The sequence below is a fragment of the Poecilia formosa genome, unplaced genomic scaffold, assembly GCF_000485575.1.
Source record: "Poecilia formosa unplaced genomic scaffold, Poecilia_formosa-5.1.2 Scaffold15, whole genome shotgun sequence".
Classification (NCBI taxonomy): domain Eukaryota; kingdom Metazoa; phylum Chordata; class Actinopteri; order Cyprinodontiformes; family Poeciliidae; genus Poecilia; species Poecilia formosa.
Window position 1 is genome coordinate 2318650 of NW_006799954.1, and position 27000 is coordinate 2345649.

A 27000-nucleotide genomic window follows, 5' to 3' on the forward strand; every position below is an offset into this window, starting at 1 on the left:
ATTTTTGTTCCCAAACAAGAACATATGTTCATCTTAGATTATTTCTATGTGGCTTTATTTAGGACATTACACAAAAATGTTAGTGAATAACATAACTCATTTATGATCTTGACTGCTGCTTCTTCCAAACAGTTGCTATAAACATATCAAAGTTCTGTAAAGAAAACTCTTTTAAACTGATGCTTAACTTTAAAAGGGACCTATTATGTTTCCTTTTAAACAAGTTAGGACAGGTTTATAGGCTACATATGAATTTTTGCCCAAACATATTCTCAGAAAAATGAGAAGATACCCCAGAATCCTTTAGCTGTAATTTTACCAAAAGGTGGTTTTGACTCAGGATGGTAGGTTACATGTTACTTTGTTTTGGCCCCTATCATAAAATCCAGATAAAAATCCAGCGAAGGTTGTGATTGTGACATGGTACCGGATGGAAAACTTCAGGAGGTGTGAACACTTGTCCGAGGTATTGTAATTTCCCTTTCCTTTGCAAGTCTTAGCTATTGTATCCTATCATACCTCCTTTTTACACAACTTATCAATAAGTTATGGACTTTGGCAAAACTAATGCGCAGGATATTTCAAACTGATGCTTGGTTAGTGGAGGATGCTTGAAAAAGCTCACACCAAAGGGTTGATAGTGGACTGCAGCTGCTTATGTGTATATCACAGAAAGCAAATGTGAATTTTGACCTCTTTGAATAGGCCACCCCACCCAGACTATTAAGACATTTTTGTTGTATTTTATGTAGAATAGACCATGCATGAAGTAGCAGTGCAGCTCAGGCTGACCACTTGAATCATCGTCTGTGAATTGTCAATTTAAAATATCTCTGTGACAGAAACCCAGTAAAACAGCATGCTGAAACACAGACTCTTTAATTACAGTCTTTTACTACAGACGTTGGATGGCCATGCTGAGATTAATTGCATTCCCCAGTATGAACATGTGTTCTTAAAACTGGCACCAGCTTTGCAGAAGATCTGAATTAAAACCAAATTGAGAATTTACTACTTTGCCAAATGTTTATGTTAAATGTAAAAGATTTGGTTGTCATTTTGATTTTCGCTACAAAATATTTTAAGACATTTTGCTAATAGATGCTTGTTTTCACTTTTAATGACAGTCATAGTGAGAAAGCCAATTATGAGTGTGAAAGTTTGTCTGCAGATTGACACCAGGGAAGAGGGCCCCACTGGGGCCACTGCAAGACATCTTTATACTGTGAATCTAAATGGCGCTATATGTTAGGCTTGCACAGTAAGGCATCAAAAACAGCTTAGCATGTGTAAGCTCAGACACTTACACACTTGCTGACTCTATCCTTTAAATGTCTGGATACATTTAAGTAAGCAAACTGATATGTTCTCCCCCGCTGCTGCTTTACTGCTGCTCTGGCAACAAAAGCAGTTAGTTTCACAGAAGTTTAATTTTCATGGTTGACTTAATACAAGAAAGCCATCAAACGGTCCTGTCAGGAAAGGACGTTCAGGACTTGTGCTTTGAGCGCCATAGGGGTATTTAAGATGATTTTTCACATTATTTTAGCTGGTGTGATAAACATTTGTTTTCATGTTTTCTCTATTTAATTGAGTTTAAGGAAAAGTCCCATTGCTACAGAATCAATGATCAAGTTTAAAAATTAATTAGCTCTTAAAAATTAATTAGATATTAGACAGTGATGCTATGGTAAAAGTAATGCGCCCCTGTCCTGAAACTCACTTAATATATGAATAGGTGAGTTTTAGTCTAGACTGAAAATGTATCTGTTTTCCCTGACCTTCAAAACCAGTTGAAATAAGGGGAAAAATTATCCATGTTTTTGTAAAACTAAAATGAAAGGGAATTGTAACTTAATTTGTTATTTTAACATGATTTATATTGGTGTTTTATTGCAAATTTTATCATCAAATTAAATTTTAGTTCTTATTTTATCTTACACCTATCTATGATTCTGTAACTGTTGTGAAGTACTATAGTCACCTGAAGTTGATGATAACGTGCTATAAAAATAGTCTTTGAATTGATGTGAACATGCACAATATAAAAAATATATAGGAATGTGTGACAGCAGCTTAAATATTATGAATAACTGTGAGATGTCACAGAAAGATCACACATGCAAAGCAGCTCAACTTTAGATCAGTTTAAGCTGTCATGAAGTCAGTCGTTACATTTACAGTGAGTCATTATATTACTTTCATGTTGTTTTTTTTAAACTGGAAGACATTCATATCAAGTGTAGTCTTTTAATGTATCTTGTGCAAATCTGTTCCAATAATCTAAATCAAATATGGTTTTCCAAGAGATATTCCATTTCTGCCGGGATGTTGACCTTTCTGGCTTTTCATTAATGCATTACATTCAGAATTGGCTCCCGAATGTCACATTTTAAATAATAACACCTAGAACTAAAGCCTCTCCTGTAGGTCCTTTATCATATCCTGTCAAGGCTGTTTCAGGGTTTTGTGTCATGATTTGATGCTGACAGTCAGCATGCATCCTCCTTCCACCACCCCCCTAGTGCAAGCTAATTTAAAGAGCAGACACACAGTAGCAGATGCCAGATTAGTGTCAGCAGAAAGTGACTGATGAGGAGCCTCCTGGTCGCTTGGTCACATGCTCCTACTACACCCAGTACAATGTGCGCCAGCTTGCAGCCCCCTCTGTGGTTTATAACAATTGAGTTTCCCATACTCAGCTCCACTTAATCAAGGGTTAAATAATGCTTTAGAGGCACTAATGCTGCTGCTGCTCTTTTTTTATTTGCAGTGAAGTACTGTATGCTGGGCGTTCTGTGGTAGCTTCATGCAGCAGTCTGACTGTTTGTGACACTAATTTGACTTGAGTGGCGAATAATTGTATTACTTCCATTGAAATGGGTGGTTAGCTCTGCACCACAACCGCAAATGTAAGGTCACTATAGAAATTGAAGCTTTTGAATGGCAATATGATTTAGAAATTGTTGAATGACCATTACAAGACCTTCCGAAATTATTATACCCCGTCGAATATTTTCCATTTGTGCAGATTTAGTCATTAACTGCAGGAATTGTAGTGTCATTTTACGTAGATCAGCAGAGTTATTGGAAATGTTTATAATGTTTGAAGAAGCTTAAAAAGTGAATTGCATTTGTTCTCAGTCTCTCAGAGTTGGTTCTTCAGTTGATTGTAGAATCACCTGTTTCTGGAATTGCAGTTGCAAGTCTTTAAAGTTTTCTCTCCAGCTTTGCACTTTCTAGACACTGCAGTTGTGACTTTTTTATTTCAAAAAAGCTCAAGCTCAGGTTTATTGAAAGGAGAGTATTTGTTGACATCAGCTGTCAAATCTTGCCACAGATTATCAAGTAATCTTAGCTCTATAATTTGAGCACCATTTGTTTTATGTGTTGGACTTTATATCTAGTCCAGTTAGAATCATCTGTCCCTTCTTAAGTCTTTTGCAGCATCTTGCAGGCTTTCTTAGTTATTTCCCCTTAAGTTAGAAACGCAAAACTTAAGGGAGTTAAGTTCAAGTTTTATCTGTCTCTGCTGAAGATAAGTAAAAATCTCAGTTTTCTGCTACAGATTTTCCACAAAGGCTTAGCATTATGCATTTCAAAATAAGCTATAGCACCTTCTTCTACATTTTTTCTTTGTATCCAAACTCGAGATGTTACTTCATAACATAGCCGCCTTTGCACATGTCTACAACTTCTTTCAACACTTTCCTTGACATCTATTAATATTTGCTACAAAAAATTCAAAGAACTTCAGAAAAAAGTGTGTGTTCACACTGGAAGAAAAATACACACATGATAACTCTATTTATTCATTAGGTGACTTTGAAATACATTTAACTTTACTGGATTTACATGTCAGAGGAAATGGGGTTGAACACACATTACCTCCACACTTTTCAAACAATGCAATTTTTCCTTTCATTTCACAATTGCTAACTACTTTGTGTTGCTCTCTGACATAAAATCCCAATCACATAGACTGAAGTTTGGGGTGAAAAGAAAAGTTAAAGGCACAGTCCATTTTAGGATATGTTCTGCTTAGAATTGCCGAATGTTAATGTGAACAAATTGGGATTCAGAATAGAGTTGAAAGATGCAGAGGAACGGAGTGTGACAAGTTTCTGCCTGTCTATTCATGGCCTCTCCCCCAGGAGCTACACTTTCACTCTCTTATTCTGTCCTCTGTTTTTGAAAAAGAAAGGAAACATATTAAAAGAGCTAGCTTTTATCCATGTTTTCATTCAGTGTCATGACTCAAGGGCAAAAAGGTGCGAGCAGCTTGCTATAGTTTTAATGACTGTAAACTGTGGGACAACCCAGGGAGACAAGTGGGACACACCTGGAAGCTCAGGGGACCATGGTGACAAAATATTACCCCTCTTCAAAAGCAAGTAGGTTTTTTTTTTTTGTTGTTTTTTTTGTTTTTTTTTGTGGGGGGACGATGGAGGGGGGGAATTTTTTGAAGAAACAACACATCCTAGTGACATACTGTTTGCTAAATTTTAACACTACAGCTCACTGTGTGTTCTGTATTTTCATATCTAAAAAAAGATGAACATGTGGTATGTAGTTTCTGTCTGCATTGTCATGATCTTTAATTTAAAGCTCACTTAATAAGTGCTAGATGCAGAAGATATTTACTGTTATTTGCTTAACATAGTTTTCTCATATCTTCAAAGGGTGAAAGCGATTGACCGATTTATTGAGTTTCTCATTAATTACAGTTAAACATGTCAAACATTACCTTTTATATGCATCGATGTCTTAAATGAGTAGGGGGTTTTATTTTACATCTTTATGTGACTTTCTTCCTGCAGTATCGTTCTTTAAAAATATATTGTGTTTACTTCAGTTCAGTTTATTTATATCGTAACAATTCACAACAAATACCATCTCAAGGCATTTTTATGACAAAATGTCCAGGTGTGGCCTGCATTGTATTAAATCCTGCCGTGTTATTTGTTAACCTTTCACCCTTTCATACCTAGAACCCCTTGAGTACCCAGCACATGAGACTCATGGCTCAATTAGAAATTACATCATTTTTATTTTCAGACCTTGTCACTGCCAAAAAAAGACATTCTCATAAAAGTAGTTGTTGAAGATTAGCAATATTTTCACTTTGTTGTTAAGTTGTTATGTTTTAAAAATGGCTTTGGTTATGTTTGGTTGTGTTTGATCCAGACAAGGAGAGAACGTTATAAGAAGCCAGCAGCATGCATATGAGCTGTTTGCTGTTCGAGGCTAACAGGAATTGCAGCCAGGATCTGACACTTGACTTGGCTGAAAGCTTCATGATGAAATGCTTCTAAAGGCCTTGAGGCTTTTTGAGTCTGCCACAGACATTTTCAAGAAAATGATCTAATATGACCTTAATATAGTTTTGTTCTGTTGGCACAAAGAGGATTTGTGTCATGGAGTTTGCATAAGTGATAAAAAAATAAAAATAAAAAAAAAATTGGACGCAATAATTAGCACACAAGTGCTAATGATACAATTGTCATTTATGATATTTTTCTATTTAAACAATGTGTAGATTAAGCTGATTGTTGCTGAAAAATGTCCTCTTGGCCAAACCCCAAATGTTTTAATATCTAATTTTACATTTCTTGAAAACGCAGGTCCCTGTCTGGTGGTTAAGGGAATTCCCTGTGATTTGCAGTTATTGGGGTTGTGTGTCGCGAGATAGGAATGACCTCAAACTATTGGCTCTATTTGTTATGTGCTCACTGTGATATGTGGGTTTTGTGAGGAGGGTAGAGTTCTCTCATTTTCACTTATAGGGGTCTCAGACACTGAGGGAATGACCAAAGAGTGTTCAGATCCAGTCAGCTTCAATTACAGCCCCTTGTAGTTTTCCCAGAGGTGCACTATAGCTCCTTTAAGGGGAAATCAATGAGGTGACAAATTGTTGTGGACAGCAACCCCTTTTATTTCTTACATTGTTGCATCCATGCCTGGGTGCCCTTCTAAGCATGTATGCATGAGTTTGCGTGTGTGTGTCTGTGCGTGTGTGTGTCGGTGTTTGGTGGGTGTGCATACATAAATGAACAATCCCATCTATGTTGATTGAATGCTTTGGTCCATTTGTGTTTTGGTGGTTTTTCTTTCTGCTTGTGACTTTAATGGGTTGTTATTTGTCTAAACTTGTTTTTAAATGCTCTCTAATGGCTGCTTGCACGCATCGCCCACTGACGCTCGTTGCCTCTTTGTTTTGTTTATACATCACAGTGTTAATGTTTTCTCAGGGCTATTTTTGTCACGTTCTTGTTAAATGCCATCATGACTGATGGCTGATGAGTGCTGATTTGTTTGAGTTTACTGAGAAACATATGTCGCCAACTTAGGCAGTATTTTATAGGTTTCTATTGAAAAGGTTAGTTACAGGAGATATAGCTGAGTTTATTCTATTAGCTTTTTGTCAAATGTAAACATTGACTTGCACTATAACATATTCATATTTTCACATTTTGTCACATTATAGCTACAAACCACAATACCTTTTCATGGGATTTTATTTATTTATTTTATTGTGACAGAACACAAAGTAGCTCATGCAGTAAATGTAACGTTTAAGGCAAATGATGCATGATTTTACAAAAAACTGAGACATGTGGCATGAATTTAAGTGTGGCCCCTTTTAGTTGAACACACTTAAATAAAATCTAGTTCATTAACTACCTTTAGACGTCACCTGGACAATTACTGAAGGCACAGCAAATGGGCAGGTTACTGCAGACCACTGTAACGCTGTACAGCTTCCCAGTTTATTTATTTTTTTGTACTACATTAACTTAAAATGAGGTTATGTACAATGGTCATATATATATATATATATATATAAATCCAGGTTTGTTTTCAGATGATCTGGCCTGAATAACAGATTAATGCAAACAGTTCAACATAGCTGAGTGTTCTTCAAGGTTTCCCAATTCTAAATATTTGAACAATCAGGTAAAATTAGGTTGGTTGTATCATATGGACAATGACAGTAAGGAAACATGCTAAATTATAGCCTGTGATGATTTAATTTTAGAAAAAGTAACCACTACTTGCTTTTGTTCTTTATCAGCAACTGTTGAAAAAAGAGAATTTGATTTATTTTTGAGGCTATATAAAGACACATTTCTGCTTATATATTTTCTAATGCTGGTTTTCAGTAAAGGTTGGGCTGTTATGAAAAAGAAAGAGAAAAGCATCTCTTCATTCATTAATTTGATCAGAGGACAGGGATTTTACATGTCGATTTATCTCAAGCTTCTTACAGTTTATTTTTCTAGCATAGTTTGCAGCAGTGATGAATAATCAAGTCACTACTGCACATATACAACATTGGGAATTCATCAGCTTTGCTATACTGAAAAAAGCAGTGCTGAAATTAGGAAAAGGTAGCTCTAAAATAATAAAATAATAATCTATTCTGTTTTACATGTCCCTCTACAGCAGGTTTAATAGACCAACTTTTCGAGGCGTTCCATCCTTCTTAGGCAGCTTCCCAATAAGCCCCTAAGAGGCCGCAACATTGATGAAACGCATTTCTCTTTCTCTTGTCTCCCCAGGAAAAGAAGAGTATGTTGCAACCTTCAAAGGATCTGAGTTCTTCTGCTACGACTTGTCCTTGAACCCGATTCAAAGCAGCAGTGATGAAATCACGTTGTCATTCAAAACCCTACAGAGGAACGGACTAATGCTGCACACGGGCAAATCTGCTGATTACGTCAACCTGGCGCTGAAAAATGGGGCTGTGTCACTCGTCATTAATTTGGGGTCTGGAGCCTTTGAAGCTCTTGTGGAGCCAGTCAATGGGAAATTTAATGACAATGATTGGCATGATGTCAAAGTTACAAGGAATCTACGTCAGGTAACAGTACAAATGGTGATGAAGAGATGAAGTAAATTAATTAACACAAATGCACTGAGATCATTGCCATCACAAAAGAATTTTTTTTTTCTCAAAACAATCGGGTTGCTTAATTTAACCATGGTGTTTCATGGTGGAGACCTTAACAGCACCACAAGAGAGCAGGGACATCTAGATTTGAATCAAAAATGCAACTCAGTTTAAAGTTAATAAACTGGGTATTTTCTTACTTTGAATAAAGTCCTCCAAGCAACAAACGAGTCATAGGTAGTTCATTGCACCGATAAATTTGGTGGATCTTGAACAATGACGAAATCCCTTTCAGTCTGTTCTCTCACTCAACGAAATGGCTATTGACCGAAAGGTTTGCTAAAATTCCCCAATTTCTTTCTGCTTTGAGAAATGACCCAGTAGCCTTCAGATTTGGACATCAACACACTGTCAGTCTGTTGGATCCCTGAGCAACTTGGAGACAAAAGTTTAGTTGAGAAACTCATCTACCTTTTTTTTTTTTTCTTTTTGTGTCACAGCTGAGTAAGTCCGGAAGGATACGGGTTTAAAAATGTTTACTTGTACAGTGCTCTTATGTCTAATTATTTCTCTGAGAGATACTACTTAGAGCATTCAGGAGGGATTTGGGATATGATCTCAATGAGAATTAGTCATTTTCATAGGTGTCTAAAGAGGAAAACTCAGAAGAACAACTGGGTTAACAATTTCAACACTAATGCTTTGCTGCAACCCCATGAACCCTACTTTTTCATTTCATAATTGGTTGTCAGTAGGCTTTGTTGACCCATGTATTTTCCTCCCTCCTACTCATCTATAAAATTCTAGTCTTATGGATGAGTTGGTATTGCCAAGGTACAACAGGGTATTTCCATTTTAACAAAGGATTCTTGTGTAATGTGTTTTTTAATTAAAAATAGAATATAAATTAGTCTTTGCTTCTGGAGAGAAAGGGCTCATGATGTACATTTGAATAATGAGACCAAACAGCCTGACAAAAGGCAGGAAAAAATATTACAATGATACCGCCATGTAGAAAAATTCAAGAAATTGCCTTTGTTTATACATGAGCATTTTTATTGGATTATTGAGACATACCCTGTGTAATCACCATAATACAAGTCAAATCACTTGCACTGTTTGTGATTTTATCAATCAGAACTTATTGCTAAGCTATTCAGCTACTGGTAAACAGAACTGTGTATTTATTTTTCTTCTAGTTGCCAATTATTAGATAAACACTAGGGGGGAAATATCTCTAGATTTGTTCCTGCTCCCTTGCTGTGAAGTGTTTATCTTCACCTCAGCGTTGAAAATTCTTAGTTTGCAGACTCAGCACTCTGGTTATTGGCAAATATCTGCTGTTTTCCTACTTGAACATTCACTGCATTCAGGTTTAAAAGGAAAACCGAGCATACTGAGTGCATGCTATATGGGGGATCAGAATAGCTATCCTCCTCATTCCTTGTCAGGTCCTCTTTTCTTTGTCTCATTGCAGTAAAGTGATCCTAAAGTTCATCAGTAAGACCAAATGAAAGGTAACGTATTGAGTGAGTGCCAGAAGGTCTGATGCGCTGGATTGGAAATTTGCTGAAGACTGAACAACAACAACATTAAAATGCACATAAATAATAAAGAAAAAGAAAAAAAAAAACAATAAGGTTTTTATAAATATTTTAACATGGAAATGCTTAAGGAGGGTCAATTGATGTGCTTTAGGCATTCTTTTTTTTATAAACCATATGATATCTTTAAATCACAATCTTTCGTTAGATCTTTGGCTCAGAAGCCTTTTTCTGCAATTTAGTCATGAGGGCACAAACAGAAAATGGTGCAACTATATCAAGACAATCTCAGGGAGTCACTGGTTCAGCTATGGCTCCTCTTGGGGAGCGTTCTTCCTATTTTTCTTGGTCAGCTTTTTTCTTGTTACACTTATTTTGCCCTTTTTTTCCCTCTATGTCACTAACATGCTTTGGAAACAAACTAACATCATTCATGGAATGTGCCATTCTACTAACCAGTATGGGTTTTGTCGTTTACCAATGTACTAACAGTATTGACCATCATATATTATTTGAGTAACAGTCGTTATTCTGTTCACAGTTTTTAATTTCCTTTCTCCCCCCTTTTCCACAAAGCACTCAGGCATTGGACACGCTATGGTAAACAAACTACATTGTTCGGTAGATATCATTCTAATTGTTTCTTAGTTTGGGTTTGCCGTGTGTTTCTTTTCTTTCTTTTTTTTTTTTTTTTTTACTGTAGACGTCATTTACAAAATAAGGGAAATTGCGGTTGGTACTCTTCTGCTTACTTTTCAAATCCTTTTATTTATATTTTTCGGTTCATTCATTGGTTTTCACTCTGTTTATTCCACCTGTTTTCTGTCCACTTCTGTTTCACCCGCTCTTTTTTGTAGGAGCATCATTTTCAAGCTATTTGCAACAAGCTGTGGTTAATAATGAGGACGCCCTCCTGTCTGGCTGGACTGATGCTCTGTGGCTCAGCCAGTTGTATCCCCATCCACTTTGCATGTCATCTTCTTCAACTTACATGTTGGAAATGTCAAACTGCACATTTGCCAACATGAATGTAACACTTGAGCTGTGTTTGTCATTTCTTCTCTGGTGCTTTATTATTTCGTTTTGTGATTTGGCAGTGCTCATAAACTTTTTCCACGAGCTTTTGCATGCAAGTGACACTGTGGCAAGCATAAAACATTATGATTCAGTATCCAAATAAAGAATTTGGGAATCATTTCTTTTTGATTACTTACAAGCAAAAAGAAAAGACAAATACATGCATGTTTTTAATGCCCCAACCTTTTTCCTACTCTAAAAAGGTGATTGCATGTACTCCCTTTCTAACATAGTAGCACGTTATGATCTAATTTATATAAGTACTAAATGTACTAATTTAAACTACCAGTTGAACTAACCTAGATAGCACTTTACTAACACCATTTTTGTGTCTGCTAAAGTATTTTTAAGTTGCATTAAAGCCAATACTAACACTGTAGTATGGGTAGTTTACTAACTATATAACCAAAACAGTTTTGGTTCCAACTAATCAAACTGGACAAAATAATAAGAAAACAAGAAAAAAACGACATTTAAACAGACATGAAAATGGGTTTGGGAATATAAACATGGGAAACATGTGATTGACAAACGAAAGAAAGGGAATAACAATGCATAATTTAGGCTGCCTCCCTACAGCGTGTCCTTTCCCTGTGCTTTGTTGTGTAGGTAACCATATCCGTAGACGGGATTCTGACCACTACAGGATACACACAGGAAGACTATACCATGCTAGGCTCAGACGACTTTTTCTATGTCGGAGGAAGCCCGAGTACAGCAGACCTTCCTGGATCTCCAGTTAGCAACAACTTCATGGGTTGCCTCAAGGAGGTAAACACCGCTTCTCTGTGAACTCTTAAGACTGGTGGGTGTATGGGATGTACAGCTGGCTTCACCTCAGGACACCAGAACCGGCTCTTCACACCCACACACTGACCCTGCCTCTTTCTGAACACTCTCCTTTAGTTGGCATCTCCTTCTCTCTTATAGTTTGATGCAAACTTTTTATCTTTTTTTTTTTTGCAGGTTCTGTTTCTTCTGTGCACATTCAATGTTTTAAGACACAAAAGATACCAACTTGCAAACATGCACTGAGTTCTGTCTTAAAGTGGAATTCGGCACTGTTCTCCAGTGGCTCTGTCAGGTGCACATCAAAGAGAAACAGTGATCCAGAGATCGGGGAGTTGAATTTTCATGAGCAGTTGGGCAGCTCTCACCCCCACACCTCCATTTGGATATGAGCTCAGAACAACCGACTGAGACGCTATCTTCATTCGGATTTGTTCTATCCGAGTTATATTTAGTGTCAGCTGGAATTTGCCTTCCAAGTGCTAGAAATGTGACACAAACACTGCAAATATAAGCAACACTTTGTCACCAAGCACTTCACTCCTTGCATTTACCAGGTTGAACCTGATTTTACATTTAGAACAGCCTTATTTCATGGTCAAGATTCTACTCGCAGATTTTGCTCTACATTGACATAGTAGCTTCAAGCAGTCGTTACAGATATGTTAGCTGCCTATCTATGATGCAACTCTGCTGTGCTACTGAATTAGACTCGTTGAAATTCAGTGGTGTTTAAGAAATCTGTTTAAAATGCTTTGAGTTTTGTTACATGATACGCATTAACCTGCTGGAAGCAGCGATCAGAAGACGAGTTCATTGTGTTCATAATGAGAAGGTACATGCACAGATTTAAAAGGCAAAATTGAATCACTGATGCAAAAAAGAGAAATTTGGAATGAGAAGAAAGGTATACCAAATTTCTCTTTTTGCATCATTGATTCAATTTTGCCTTTTAAATCTGTGCATTTTATCATAATCATTACAACTGAATAAGACTGCAGCACATCAGCCAGTCGATAAATTGACAAGCATTTTGAAGACATTATATACAAAAATAAATTGCACTGAGTAGAATGTTAGAACAGGCAAACCTGTCCAATTGCTTGTTGACACAAATAGCAAATAAGCCGATTACAGGGCAGTAGCTCAGTGCATTTATTTATCTGGATATGGTGAGGGCAACTTCATGAAGTTTTAACTGAGCATTAGAATAAGAAAGAAATGGGTTTTAAGTGGCTTTGAACGTGATGTGGTTGTTGATGCCTGACAAGCAGGTCTTGGTATTTCAGAAAACGGACTGGGATATTTGCATTCAGCCATTTCAGAGAAGAGAAAATATCCTGCAGGTTGCAGGTTGAGGTTGTGTGGATAAAGATGTGCCCTTGTCAGAGGAGAAAGGGCTAACTGGTTCAAAATGATAAAATGGAAATGGAAGCTCAAATAACCACTACTTACAGGTAAAAGTATACAGACTATCATCCAGGAGACACAAGACGACAAACTCTGAAGCAGAGGGCTACAGCGGCAAGTATATGAATCTGTGCCATGATGAATTAGGGCCATTTTGAAGGTGAAAAGGGGTCCAGCCTGGTACAAGCAAGATGAAGCTCATAAAGGTGTCTGGTGAGCATAAATGTAAGAGTAATAAGAACCAAATTAAAAATGGTGCATGTCCAGGGCATTTACTACTTAGTAACTCAAATCATGAAGACAATAAAATTAAGTACATTTAGCAAGATACTCAATAACAAGCAGCAAAACAAGACATTGTTTCTCTGGGATATGTAACATGCTGGTGTGAAAAATAAATAAATTCCTGAAATAGATATATAAAAGAAAGCAGAATTTGTTTAAAACAAAAAAAAAAAAAGACATACAACTTATAAAATGCACAATCTTAACAGCAGAGCAGCAACTCAACAGCTTGTGGCAGAAAAGTGTGAAGCAGTCTGGTGATTTTGCTTCCGATGTTCAGTTCAGATTGCACAGTTTTTCCCAGAATGTCAAGTCCTGTTCCCACAGCAACTCTAGAAGAGATCCTGGAAACACAGGATTACGTTCCCAGGTCCCCTCACTTTTCATAGGGCTCTTGTTTTCCACACGAAGTAAAGAGACTATCAACTCTGCAGAATACTGAGGATGCTGACGAGGAGTGACGTTTGGGTTTTCCCAGAAAAGCAGTCTCGATCTCAGTGATGTTTCTGATGAGGTTATCCGAGATCTGTTCACAACAACTTTAAAGTTTACAATCGGATGTCAGCCAAGTTCTGGTGGAAAGTGGCATCTTGCGTATAATTTGACAGAAAAGAACAATGAATGCAAAATTATCTGCTGGTTTGTCCTTTGTCACAGAAAATGCATTGTTATGAGTTAACTTGTGTTTTATGGTGCCAGAGTCATAAAAGTGAGAGAGGAAATGAGAGCTCATTACAGGGTGTATAAAATGATTAGTGGATTAGCAGCTATTAGAAAGGACTCACTGTGCTCATTTCTAATTTTAAAGTACCTGAATCTCTCACCCAGCTGTATCTGTAGCTCCTTTATCCATGAGGCAATGAAGCGACTAAGCTGGCTCTCAAACTCTCATATGCCTTCTACATCTTCTATAAGGTAAAGGTTTGAGGACTAGAGAAGACTGCTTTACAGCAGCCATGTTCTTCAAAATATCAATTTACAAAAAAGAAATAAAAATGAAGTTCATAAAGCAATACATTTATTTTTTTTTTTTCTCCAATTAGATCAATGGATATTTCATGAAACTGTAATGCAGCTTAAAGATTATTGACTGATATATCCCTTGCCATTTTGGTACATTGGTAAGCTTCCTCTCAGCTGATACAGTGGAATTACACAGGTTCCCCATCACAGGTCAGCCTCTGAGTATGTTGTAAAGGCATACGAGATGCAGTTTACCAGCATGTGCTCTACTCCCTGATTGATGGTGTGTCCCCATGGGGCTTTGTTGCAGTGTTTGTGTGCAGATTCTAGCCTGAGCTGCTATGCCTTCCCTGTTGGTTCTGATGGCAAAACAAACGGTGGCGCAGTAATAGCTCAGTTGTCACAACTGTGGTTTGATGACAAATTAGTGCAGCACTACTAGTGCAGAGCAAAGCGTAGCTCTGACCAAAGCTCCTTTAACTTTGAAAGATGCCCTTTGTCTTAACTATGAAAAATTTATTTGGGTTTATTGGCTTTATCCGTTCCAACTTTGTCTCAGCGACTCCAGTCTAGCTGGCAGAGATATTATCCTTTATCCCTTTACTCCTTTCTACATTCTTTCTTTAGACATGATGTTCTGGTAAGATGACCTTTCTATTTCTATTTACTTTTCTTTAACCGTAAAAACACAAAAAAAAAACAACAACAACATATTTCCATTTAAGTCAAGAACACACTGAGTTGTAGAAAATAAGAAATAAGGTTACATATGTGGGAATAAAGACTCCACATTATCAATTTACTGGTTTTCATGCAGTTCAGCACTCCGCAACAGTGAGTCTCGCGGCTTTTCTGTAAATCCAAGCATGATCTTAAGTAATTCTGATCCACAGCTTCAAACTACATCTTCCTCAACTGTTAAGCAGAGTATATATGAGATAGTAATAAACATCTCCCAGTATGCCAATGTAATCCCATTGGAAGTGTCCCCAATTTCATGTGAAGCTTTTCCATACCAAGAAATACAAAAGCAAGGTTTTTTTTTTTCCTTTAAAATAGGGTTTATCTGATTTGACCCAAATAGAGATTTAATGCAACTTCTCTTTTAGTTTGTAGTTCATATCTTTTGCAAAAAAGGATGTGTTTGTGTCTTTTTTCTTAGTTTTGTTTCCTCCACAATAAATTTCTACTGATTGCAAACTGATTGACACGCATTTAAACATGAGTGTCTATTTCTTTGAAGTGAAAAGAGGAAGACCACATTGATGTTTTAATTAATCATTTTGACATTTGTCTAAATGTTAATTAGTTTCTCAAATGGAAATTACTCATAACTACACAGATTCCTGCAATGGCAGCTGCGTAACTGCAGCAGACATGAAAATTGGATAATTACGAGGTTGTGGCTGTGTGTTTCATTTTATTTATTTATTTCAAGACTGTTGCCAATTACATTAATGTGCCACTGAGTGTGTAACTAAACACACTGTGTTTACCTACTTAGTTCACAGTATAGTGTTCTGATCGATAGCAGCGGTTATTTTATTCAGAAACAATCACTGACATTTACAAAAGAACTTCATGAAACATTTAACCTCACGTTCTAAACTTGCTAAAAAAATAAAAAAAAATAAAAAAATGCGTCCATAAGCCAGTGTAACTACTAATACATGCAGTAGGTCTTGCAAATTTATTTACAACCACAAAACTCTTTTTTTTTTTTTCCACATTTTGTCACATTAATATAATCGCCAATGTATTTTATTGCCATTTAATGAATTAGCCTTGTACAGAGTATTGCATAATTATAAGACCCAAAATTGTTACAATGTGTTTAAAACTGCCTTTACAAGTGACATAATCAATATGTACACCTTAGAGTTATTTACACTTAGTAAAATTGACCCCAGTGACCCTGGATAGGTTAAAGCTGGCATTAAATATGAATGACATTGAGTTCCTACCCTCTTTCTACAACAGCTAGAGATCATAATTCCATTCTCTCTTTTTAGTGGATCCTACTGATGCTAAACCTGGTCTGGGTCTTAATGTCTGAGAGCATTACCTGAAACAAATACTGTATAAAGGTTGCGGAATTAAAACCTGTAGAGATCTTCACCTAATCAATTTTCTAAATTGAGTGAAAAATACTGAGTGCTGCAGAGTGGATGAGTAAGCTCATGCACTCCTTTTTTGAAAGGCATATCCATCATCTGCCCACTTTTTTTATGTAATTACACCACCAGCCAGGGCTTTAATCACCATTTTACACAAGACCTGTGAACAAGACTGTAGTTTAGATTTATCCCTTTCCTCGCAATTCTCACATACACTCTAAAGACATTTTACCTAAATTTCCCCTCTAAACCACTATCACAGTTGCTTTGTAAATTGAGATCTTCACTTGTTTTTGCGGTAGTAAATATCAAAATAGATGTATTGCTTTTGTCCCTTCAGTCAGTTAGCGTACACTGTGCTCTTGTCATGAAGGCATAGGAAGTGTAGAGTGAGACATTTGGTTCTATGCAGGCGAAGCTCTTTAGTTATAGATACAGTTTGACAAACCTGACCAACTTTGGGGGCAAATATCACTTGTCATCAGGGATTAAAAACTACATGGATATGGATAACTGCAGATTAGTTGTTCCATACTGTTGCATTTTGCAAGGCTGTACTGTATATCTTTATGACTGTGAAAAAGTAATTTTATTTTATTCTCTCCTTCTCCTCTTCAGGTTGTTTATAAAAACAACGATGTGAGGCTCGAGTTGTCTAGGCTGGCTAAGCAGGGTGACCCCAAGATGAAAATCCATGGCACTGTGGCCTTTAAGTGTGAGAATGTAGCCACTCTGGACCCCATCACATTTGAGACACCCGAGTCGTATATTATTCTCAACAAGTGGAACGCCAAAAAGACGGGGTCCATCTCCTTTGACTTCCGCACCACCGAACCCAACGGCCTTCTACTTTTCAGTCATGGCAAGCCCAAACAGCAACCAAAGGACTCCAAGACACCCCAAACTCTTAAAGTGGACTTCTTTGCCATTGAGATGCTGGACGGCCATCTGTACCTGCTGTTGGATATGGGCTCTGGAACCACGAAGACCAAAGCAGTCAATAAAAAAGTCAATGATGGTGAATGGTACCATGTGGACTTCCAGCGAGATGGAAGATCAGGTAATTTTCAAGACCTTTAAAGAATGTATAGTCTGTATGTAAAGAAATTGCAAATTAGACAAAAATATTTGCGGGAAAAACTTGCAAGCTATTCAATACTACTAATTGGACATCTAAAATTGTGCAAAATGCAACTTGTAAACTTAAAAAATGTAGAAGGCACTAAGTGATGTGTTCCTCTGTGAAAGAAATTTCCATAAATCTCAGTACACTTAATGGCATTGGGACTTAGTTAAATTATACCAGACTAAAACTATAAAAACTGAAGAAGTGTATTGCGTCTGGAACTAAACATAATTTTAGTTGAAAGACTAAAACAAAATTAAAGTTTCAGAGACTGTGTTAGCCGCTGCAGCTTCTCTTCTGTTGGAGTCACATGATGCCCCCAACCAGCATCATGTGGTTGGGGGCATAATACTGTGGAGAGTTCACCTGAAAGACTGGTCTGAATTAGATTTATCTTTAAGATCTTTTTTCATTCTAATTCAGCTCTTAATGTTGGCAATCTGATCTGATCTTCAATAACATTTGAGGGGGAAAATGTCCTGATTGAGCAGCCTTTTGAGTTGATTTTGAGTTCATTTGAAACTTTGAGCAAAAGCTCAGTTGTTCTTGATTTTTTTTTCAACATGGCACAAAACGCTACGTGTGGATCATCTTTGTATTTCTTTTAGCAAAAAAGAAAAATATGCATTATTTTTCACTGCCTTAAGTTTTCACTGAAAGCTTATTGTATTCTTCTCAATATTTCTGAAATGTATAGCTTCAGTCAGTCGATGCTGAGATCCCAGACACGTGTTTCAAGCAGAATAACTTTTTGCTCAACATGTCCTCTAAGACTGAGGCTAGCTACCCTGCTCTAATCTATGTTGAGTTGCTTACTGAAGCAGCAATTTGTTAGTGTGAGCTTAAAGCCAGGGTCTAGCAATGTCATGCTGCAAATTAGATATGCCCTTTGACCATGTTTTCCACTCCATCTCAAGAGGTGGAAATTAGATTAAACTGTTTCATTATCCCCCAAAGCAATATTTGGTTGCAGTTATAAATTGATCTTTCAAACACAATCAAAATCATGGCGCCCATCTTCTATTTAACATTAATATACGTGTTGGTCAATTTAAGCATTTAGATTTTTCTGAAAAATAAATATATATTCAGCTCAATTTTTCTTTGCACGTTATAAAAAGTAGTCACTGAGTGGTATTCTTCATCTTAGAGGAAAGGGAAAACTGACTTTGCCGAAAACATAAATCTCCAACATTTACTTATGGTAGACCAAACTATAAGAAACAATGTCTTACTAAATTAGATTGTGTTCATTATCTGTCTAGTACCCTCCTATCATCCACCCCCACATACTTACTCACATTCACTTACACTAACACATCCACACACAACCTCGAGCCCTCTCGTCAAGTTCTCTTTGCTCACCGCTCTCTCTGTCTACTCTGCCTAAGTTTCCATGGAAACAGGAGGTGGTCTCTCCCAGGACTAAGACAGTAGCTGCACAGTGCTGAGCTGTACACTAATGACATTTCAGAGTAACTGTTCTTCTTCCCTTCAAGTCTGGTAGAAAAGTGTTCTTACCATAGAGTGTAAAGGGGACATGAACATACTTTTTGCAATAGAGACATCAATCCAAAGCATACGAACATAACGGCTAAATTAGGTACAAATATCATACAGTTTTACATCAGATTAAAGCTGCCCACAGACTCCAGGCTGCCCAAGAATGTGTTAAAGTAGGACGGAAAACCTCATTTCAATATGAAGGCAAGCATGAGCCTACTGTGATATTAGTATTCGGCACATACTTCTTCCCCTTTTGCTTTTTTTTTTTTTTTTTTAAATCATCACAGTGCTGCCATCAGAGGTATTACATCTGCTCTGGTATTTGCAATTTGGAGGTGTATGCACAGCTAGAAGCCCTACTCCACTGGAAGCAAAGAGCACAGTGCTTTTTGTTTACTATTTTTGTCCATAAATTCTTAATTTTAAGTGCTTGCTAAAATGTTTCTTGTTGCAGCCAGAGCAGTGGTGGAAACCTAATCTGCTTAGTAGCCCTGGTTCCAAAATGGTACAAAAGTGTGACAACTTGGAGTACTGCCAGCTTGATGTGGCCACGATTAGGAAGCAGCTTTGCCATGGACTTCTGCTTCAAATTTTCTGATGACCAACATGTCAAGAGGCCACGGATTATCACGATCAAGAATCTTCCTAAATCCAGAAATGCCGTCACAACAAAACAACACAACAATTTTGTAGCATAACAGTAACATAACTCCCAGTCCTTCAGACAGAAAGGCATATCCTAGCCGGTACATAAAATCTTTGCCATCCTTTGAGAGTTGCGTGTAGTACTTAATAAATTCCCTGTCCTTACTCTTGTTCTTAAAGACTAGCCATCCTTTACAGAGTGTTCCTATCATGTACTTTTTATATTTGACTGAATATAGATCATTTTAAATCACAAGAAAAGAATGTATAAGTCTGTTGAAAGCACAATACACAAAGCTTTTCATTTATGCTTTGTGTTTTATCAATACACACTACCAAGCATACGCTACCTGAAACAAGTATTCACACCTCGATCCTTTATGAGCAACACTTACAGCAACTGTGACTTTTACAAATAATGATCTCTTCCCAATTTGATTTATTAGCTTATTCCAACTGGAACCAAACCGGCAAATAGACATCTGCTTTTTAAAGCCATTCTAACCTCATTGCATTAGTGATGCTACAAGGCGCTGTGCTCTTGGCTGGAAGTACTTGGGGTTTCTCACCGGGGACATTACATAGAGATTCAACCGAGGACACACACACACACAAACTGAAACATACCCACAAAGAGTAAAGGAGCAGATACAAAGCAAGCAGAAATGTAGACAACACTTTCTTCATCCTCACAGCCACCTTACTGGCTTCTTTCCCCGCTGAGAATCCAATCACATCGGGGAGACTTGGCCGTACCGCCCTAACTGGATTGCAGTAATCCCCTGTCTAACATGTTTTGGGGATATGTGAGAGGGGTTACAGGATCTCATGCCAAGTTCAGCCAGTCTGCTGATGCAGAAGGTGTGAGAGAGATCTGAGCTGTCTTTTGGACCCCTGTGATACGGTTTGGTAATAAAGTGCTCCTTGCGGGCTAGCTGAGAATGTGAGAGTGAGAAAGAGAGAGAGAACTAGAAATGTGTCCTTAATATAATCGAGTGCAACCGATTGCCTTAACTCACCTAATCAGTAATCAGAGAAACTGGTCAGAGACCATTGGAGGATGAATGTTGCTCAATACAGAGGAAATCTGAAAGAAAAACTGAAGACATGAAACTGGGGCAGAAGTTTATTTTCCGACAGGATAATAGCCCTAAACGCACTTCCAGGGCTACAGTAAAATTGTTACGATCCATGGTTTACAAAGTTAGTCTTCAGCAGTGTCCTACATGTTTCAGATTCAGATATTGTCCTGATTGAGCACGCTTAAATAACCTGAGTGATTCTTGAGTAGAGGCAGGCTCGTGGTAAGAGTGTAATTTTGACATTGGAATCAGCTTTGTTGAAGTAAGGTCACATCTTAGTTCAGTAGGTCAGCATGCCTGGATGAGTGCAACCAGACACACCTAGTTTAGATCTACGCATATCCATATCTTGAAATGGTCCAGTTACATTCCTGAACTAAATGCACAGCTACTTTTGCAGGCATATTATTTCTGTAAGTGTTTGTCATTAAGACACCACAATAATCACCTATTACTCTTTTACATCCATTAATAGATTTGATAAAATAAATCTGTCTCATATTCCCATTTTGCCTGCTAATGTCACAAAACACTTCCTGTCCTTCAATCTTCATATATGTGTTGCGCTTCCCATGGTTCATGCCAGACACTGGCTCATGTCTCCATAGGATTCTGGTGAGGCTTCAGACATAACATAGTTTGACTGTGTTTACACAATTCCTTGGAGGACTATGACAAGTGAGCAGAGCAGCCTGAGTATGAGGCCTCAGTGATGATGGCATCCATCTTCCACTTGCATCAGCTTAAGCCAAGATCAGTTTAGAACAGCATATTCTCTAAGAACACGATGTCTTTGCTAGCTGCCTACGACTGCAAGTGACTGTGAGACGTTCAGTAAGTATAGATATGGACCGATTATGATAAGGGGCTATTAGCTTGATAATGACCCCTGCAGTATTTACCTTGTAAATGTATTATTCACAGACCAATCATCCAAATCACTTCCTACTTCCACAGGGTGAGACATGTCAGAACTGAGAGTGTAGACACTTATGTCACAATTCATCCTCATCGTAGTGATGTTTATTCTTCAGCTGGGCACCTGCAGTCTGGGAAAAGTTTTCTCACTAATGAGTTTGATGTAGTGAGCTCGTTAGCTGTAACCTGAAGGGAGCTGTTCTGGCTGCATGACGGGTGGCCCATGCCAAGTGTGCAGAGCTTAGAAGTCTCAACAGCTGGTGCTGGAGAGAGCAGGGGCAGTGGGTGACGGCAGGAAAGTGCTTGGAACAGATGCCTGGGGCCAAGACCCTGAGAAGAGAGCTGGAACATGTTACTGTGCACCAGGTTAATCATTGTGCACTAGGTATTTAGCTGTCTCTCTCTCATGCATTTTTTGGAGTAGGCTGACTCACCTTGACTATAAAGTGCATGCATAATCAAGATTTTATTACATTTATTACATTTTATTTCTAAAGAGCTTAATTTCTGTTGGATAAAATGTTTGAAAAACATTGCAATGACAAAAGAGCAAAACCATAAATGAAATGCATTAATTACGTCATTGTGATTTATACAGTCAAATATGCTAACAATTGTAATGAAATGTGAAAAGCCCATTTTAATGTCTAATTATTATTTTTAATTATGTCAACTAGCCGTATTGAAAATGTATGTGTGGCTCAGGGCTTGTTTCCAAGCACACGCAGTTTGACTTGAAAAGTCATCTGAAGCTGAGGTCCTATCACACACACTGGAGTCTTGCCATTTAGCCCGAAGCAGTCTGCTAATAGCTCTTTCATATCTGCCAAGGCATGCCTCCGCCACTCAAAATGCAAATTATAACTTTATGGCAATTGTAGTTTCGAGCATCCTTAGCCTACTTTTTTCTCTGCCGTTGCTTGTGCTGATCTTCGGCAGCACAGTGTATGGATTACTCGATGTGGATGCGGGCAGACGAGGCAGCCACCATTAATTAAAGTCCACAATGGGTCCTGCGCTCAGAGTGACAGATCCATATACAAATTAATCACTCGGTCTGAGTCCCACAGTAAGGCCTTCCCTTTTTGAAGCTTTACAGTCCAGTCATGTCCGCTGTTGTTTACGGTGCTCCAGATCGAGAATTAAACCTGAATGAGAGTGATAAATCATGGCCAAGAAACACACAAACTCCCACTGCAGGTTTATGTGTTGGAGAGGCACAGACAGGGTGAAAAAACCTCAGCCTGCAGTCTGTTAATCAAGTTCAAAAAGATGGTTACGATGGTGTCCCCCACCCCCACTTTTTTGGATAGGGTGGTGGTAGAGGACATCTGCAATGATAAAGAGGGCGATGATTTTTCTTTTCCTTACTTTTCTTTTTATGACCACTGCTTTATAGATAAAGAAGATTTATTAGGGGAAATCCAAGGAAAATGGAGAGGATACTCTCAGGGATCCCAGATTAGATTTCTAATTGACCAGCGGCCTGTGATTAATAACTTTTATCAACAGCCATCCGTCATTCTAAATGAAGAAAATCCTGACCCTGTTCAGATGTATAACCCTAATTAAGCTAATTTCTTCATTAAACTGGGTTGAAACTGGCATTCCTTGCAAGATTGTATCTTGACCAAACTGCTTTTTTTTTTTTGCATCCAAAGACATCAATATATTTTATAACCTGATACACAGCCTCACATAACAGGTTTTATTCATCCAACTGTATCTTTTTATTGCTTTCTTTTTAGGTACTATCTCCATCAATACCCTTCGTACTGCTTACACAGCCCCTGGAGAAAGTGAGATCTTGGACTTGGATGACAATCTGTACCTTGGGGGTCTGCCAGAGAACAAGATGGGCCTCGTCTTCCCCACTGAGGTGTGGACAGCATTGCTCAACTATGGCTACGTGGGCTGCATTCGAGATTTATTTATCGACGGACAGAGTAAGGATGTGCGACGTCTTGCAGAGATCCAGAAGGCTGCTGGGGTCAAACCCTCATGCTCTAAAGAGCCTCCTAAGCAGTGCTTGAGCAACCCCTGCCAAAACAATGGGGTCTGCAGAGAGGGCTGGAACCGCTATGTCTGCGACTGCTCTGGAACTGGATACTTGGGACGCTCCTGTGAAAGAGGTAGGACTTTGTTTTGCATCTTTTCTTCCTCGTAACCTTTATAACTTTGGAATCCTCAGTTGGGATAGTCTTTATCCATATAGCTGACAAGTGTATTCCTTGGTTGTGAATTCTTTGGTATTGCAAAGCATGAAAGCCTAACGGGACACATCTTGAGATAAAATCAAACCTATTCAGTTTTATTCACCTGCAAAAACATTTATATTTCTGTATGTCATAAATGCGACTGCAGGGGAAATTCTCAGGACCAGATTTTCACTTGGCAATAAATGATTATTCATGTACACGAAACCACAAAAGGAAGAGAAAAACACTGCTGGTTATTTTATAGCTACAGATACAACCAGCATGGCAGACAAATATATAACAGCACTTGAGTACATTTAGGGATCTTCATGTGCTGACGATAACTTGTTCAAGTTGAAATCGTGGATCAGAATGAAGAAATAGGAAATGCATTGCAGCTGATCTCAATATTTCAGAAACCAGTGATACACTGAGGTTTTTTTCATTCACAATATCTTTTATGGTTTATAAAGATTTGTCAAAACTGTCCATGAGGACAGAAACATGCTGTATCTGTTGGATTTTCTGAACACAACAGTTAACAAGAAGAATGGCTAGTGATGATAGATTGGCAGTAACTGTTCAAATAACCATTTGTTTAAACCAAGGTATGTGGAGTACTGTATCTGAAGGCAAAATAAGTTGAACCCTGACACATATGGGCTACAGTGACTGAAGATCACACCAGGTGCCATTAAGAACGGCAAAGTGAGGCTATAATTCACCCAGGCTCATGGAGATTGAACAACAGATATGGGAAACCTTGCCTGGTGCAATTAGTCTCAATTAATTGTTCAACTTTTAGGGTTAGAATTTGACAAAAAAAAAAAAAACACATGCATCTGCCCTGCCATGTATTGTAGAGACTGATGAGGGACAAGTTCTAACTATTCTTTATGACCAAATTGTACTCAAAGTAGGTGTGTTATCCTAGTTTGAGTAGGATAATGCACCATATCACAAAATTATTATTATCTCAAACTGGTTTTGTGAATATCACAATGAGTCCACTGGCCTTCTGTGGCCACTGGATCCTATCATGCCAGTAGAGCATCTTGGAATGTGATGGAAAGGGAAGGGGGATTTCTAACCTCGACATCTAGTCAAAAGCTCCAGCAGCTGATGCTATCTTGATATATGAACCGTCTTCAAAACCTTAAATGTTTTCAAAACTTAGTTGCATCTATGCCAAGAATCAGGGTAATTTTAAAGGCAACAAATAGCAGTTGTGCAGTGAATATTGACAATACAAAAGGAGCTTATTATTAAACGGGCTGATGTTTTAAGTTCATCTTGGATTTCAAAAGCCAGTCATTCAGGTGGTTACTTTGTCTGATGGACTAGGCGTCACCAAATCAAATACAGCAAATAAATAAGGAATAACGTCCAATACTGTTGAGTATAGAGAGCTAGAAAATATGCCAACATCATGAGTCAGGAATCTTTTTTGGCTGAGGCGGGACCATGTTGAGTGATAGGTGACTGATGCACCACTGAGACACTGCTGGTCACGTCTACCATGCACACCAGCCCTTAAATTGGCTGTCTTCTGCCAGCCATTAGCCTCATCAAACCATTCATTCATGACCAGCCCCTGTGCAGAATACTTATGTGTGTCTCCACCAGAGAAGAGAAATGGGAGAATAGAGTGTCATACAGCTAAATATTAGACTCCTATGTATTGGCTAAAGCAGAGTTACCCCTGACCTTGCAGAAATGATTTCTGTGGGAAGCAGAGAGTTGAGCTGCTGCTTCTCAGAACATTAAACGAGTTCCTCCAACTTGCAATTTTGAAAGTGGGAGTCCTAAAACAGTTGATATTTTTAAACTTGTTTGTTCAGATTTTTATATGGATTTATATGTTTACACTACTGAAACTCAAACCTTACATATGATACACACAGTAAAAGTAGACTTCATGACTTCTTCTTACACTCCCTGATCTTTAGGCCTTAAAAGTGGCAGTCTTGTGGTAAGAGGCTTTGTAGAAAATTCATAAACATTTTAACAATGTAACTTGTACCAACTCTTTGGTTATTCAGCTTAATACTAAGAAAGTAATAGTCTAAGATTGCAATGAAATCAGAAGGTTTTCTTTTCCTTTTTAATTTTGCATGTTAGTAGGATTGCCTTATAACAATATGAGAGAGCCTGGTATTTTTTTTTTTATTATTATTTCTTTGTTTCTACAGTTCAATACAATAATTTGTCTAATTTTGCCTTTTCTTTGCTTAGGAGTTCACTTTAATTGCTATTCATATTAATTAATATAGTCCTTCCTCAAGATCAAATTCTGTTTAATTTGCAAATAACATTATTTCTATTGAGAAATTGCAAAGATAAAAATTCTCTGTCTTACAAAGATGCTGCCAGTTATGTTTCTTCATACAGTCTTTACAAGTATTTCTATTCCAGCTGATAGGAATTATTTAACTAAGAAATTGGTCAAGAAAGAAAATGTAATTTTCCTGAAATTGTCCTTGAATTTAAATACCATACATGTAAAATGCTTTGTCTAAAATCAGAAAGAGAAAACAGTCAATTCAACAAGCTTTGCAAGCGAAGCTTGTGAAATTTCCTCTATTTTGACCTTCTGTCATCTCTCTCAACACTTGAAAGTCTTCTGACATCTCTGCTTGTCTGTCCAACTTTCATTCTTTGGCTGTCTGTGTTCTTTTGTGTAAGACCGGCATTAGTGAGAGTGTGAGTGGGAGCAGTGGGACGGATGGGCCCTGGCGCGCTGCCAGCTGTTTTGATGGCTCCAGATTGCCTCTGCACTGGTAGGATGAAGCAGACACCAGCAGGCTGAGGAGCTGTCAGAAAAATTACCCCAACTCTCACTTAGCCATGCATGGTGTACCACCCGGTGGCAAAATACAGCTACTGCATATGGCAGAGGAGGATGACAGCAACGATTGGAAGGAACAGGAGGTGGAGCTTGAGACAAGAAGCATGGAGCTATTCGTCCTGTTTTGAGAGATTTTAATTAAGCAGACAAAGCAATTTTCCTACATGCATCCCAAACGCCTTCCCCTTCCTCTTGTTCCTCCAGTTGCTAATTAGCCCAAATATTAGTCTTGCAGTGCAAGGGTAAATCAGCGTCCCAGATGGTCTTGTAGGTGGATTGCTGCACATGCACATATTCCCTAATGAGATATATGATGTGCTGGATTCCTTCACTGACAACATTCACTTTTTTTTTTCACAAGGACTGAATGTTTGGATGAGCATTTACGTAAATCTACATCCTAAGAATAAATATAGATGTAGATGATAAATCCAAATACAGATGGTTGAACAAGTGTGCTCTCAGTATACAGTACACTAGACAAACACGTGAGGTATTGTGACATTTGCTCATGTGAGCACTTTGCACAATGCTTTAATGTGCTCTGCACTGAAGGATCAACTCTAACAAGTCAGACATCAGGTCTACACTTTTGTTC

At 37.9% G+C, this 27000-nt stretch overlaps 1 protein-coding gene across 20 annotated transcripts in view; it reads left to right on the forward strand.

Moving 5' to 3' along the window:
- LOC103134101 (neurexin-1a) overlaps positions 1-27000 on the forward strand; it is a 277111-nt gene that overhangs the window by 91946 nt on the left and 158165 nt on the right. For 19 of the 20 annotated variants that reach the window (XM_007546203.2, XM_007546209.2, XM_007546201.2 and 16 more), the window contains 5 exons: positions 7563-7864; positions 10015-10038; positions 11125-11286; positions 16698-17139; positions 23105-23488. In XM_007546203.2, the coding sequence (XP_007546265.1) occupies positions 7563-7864; positions 10015-10038; positions 11125-11286; positions 16698-17139; positions 23105-23488 (1314 nt within the window). The remainder of the gene's footprint in view (positions 1-7562; positions 7865-10014; positions 10039-11124; positions 11287-16697; positions 17140-23104; positions 23489-27000) is intronic. The other variant, XM_007546206.2, reaches the window with a different exon arrangement.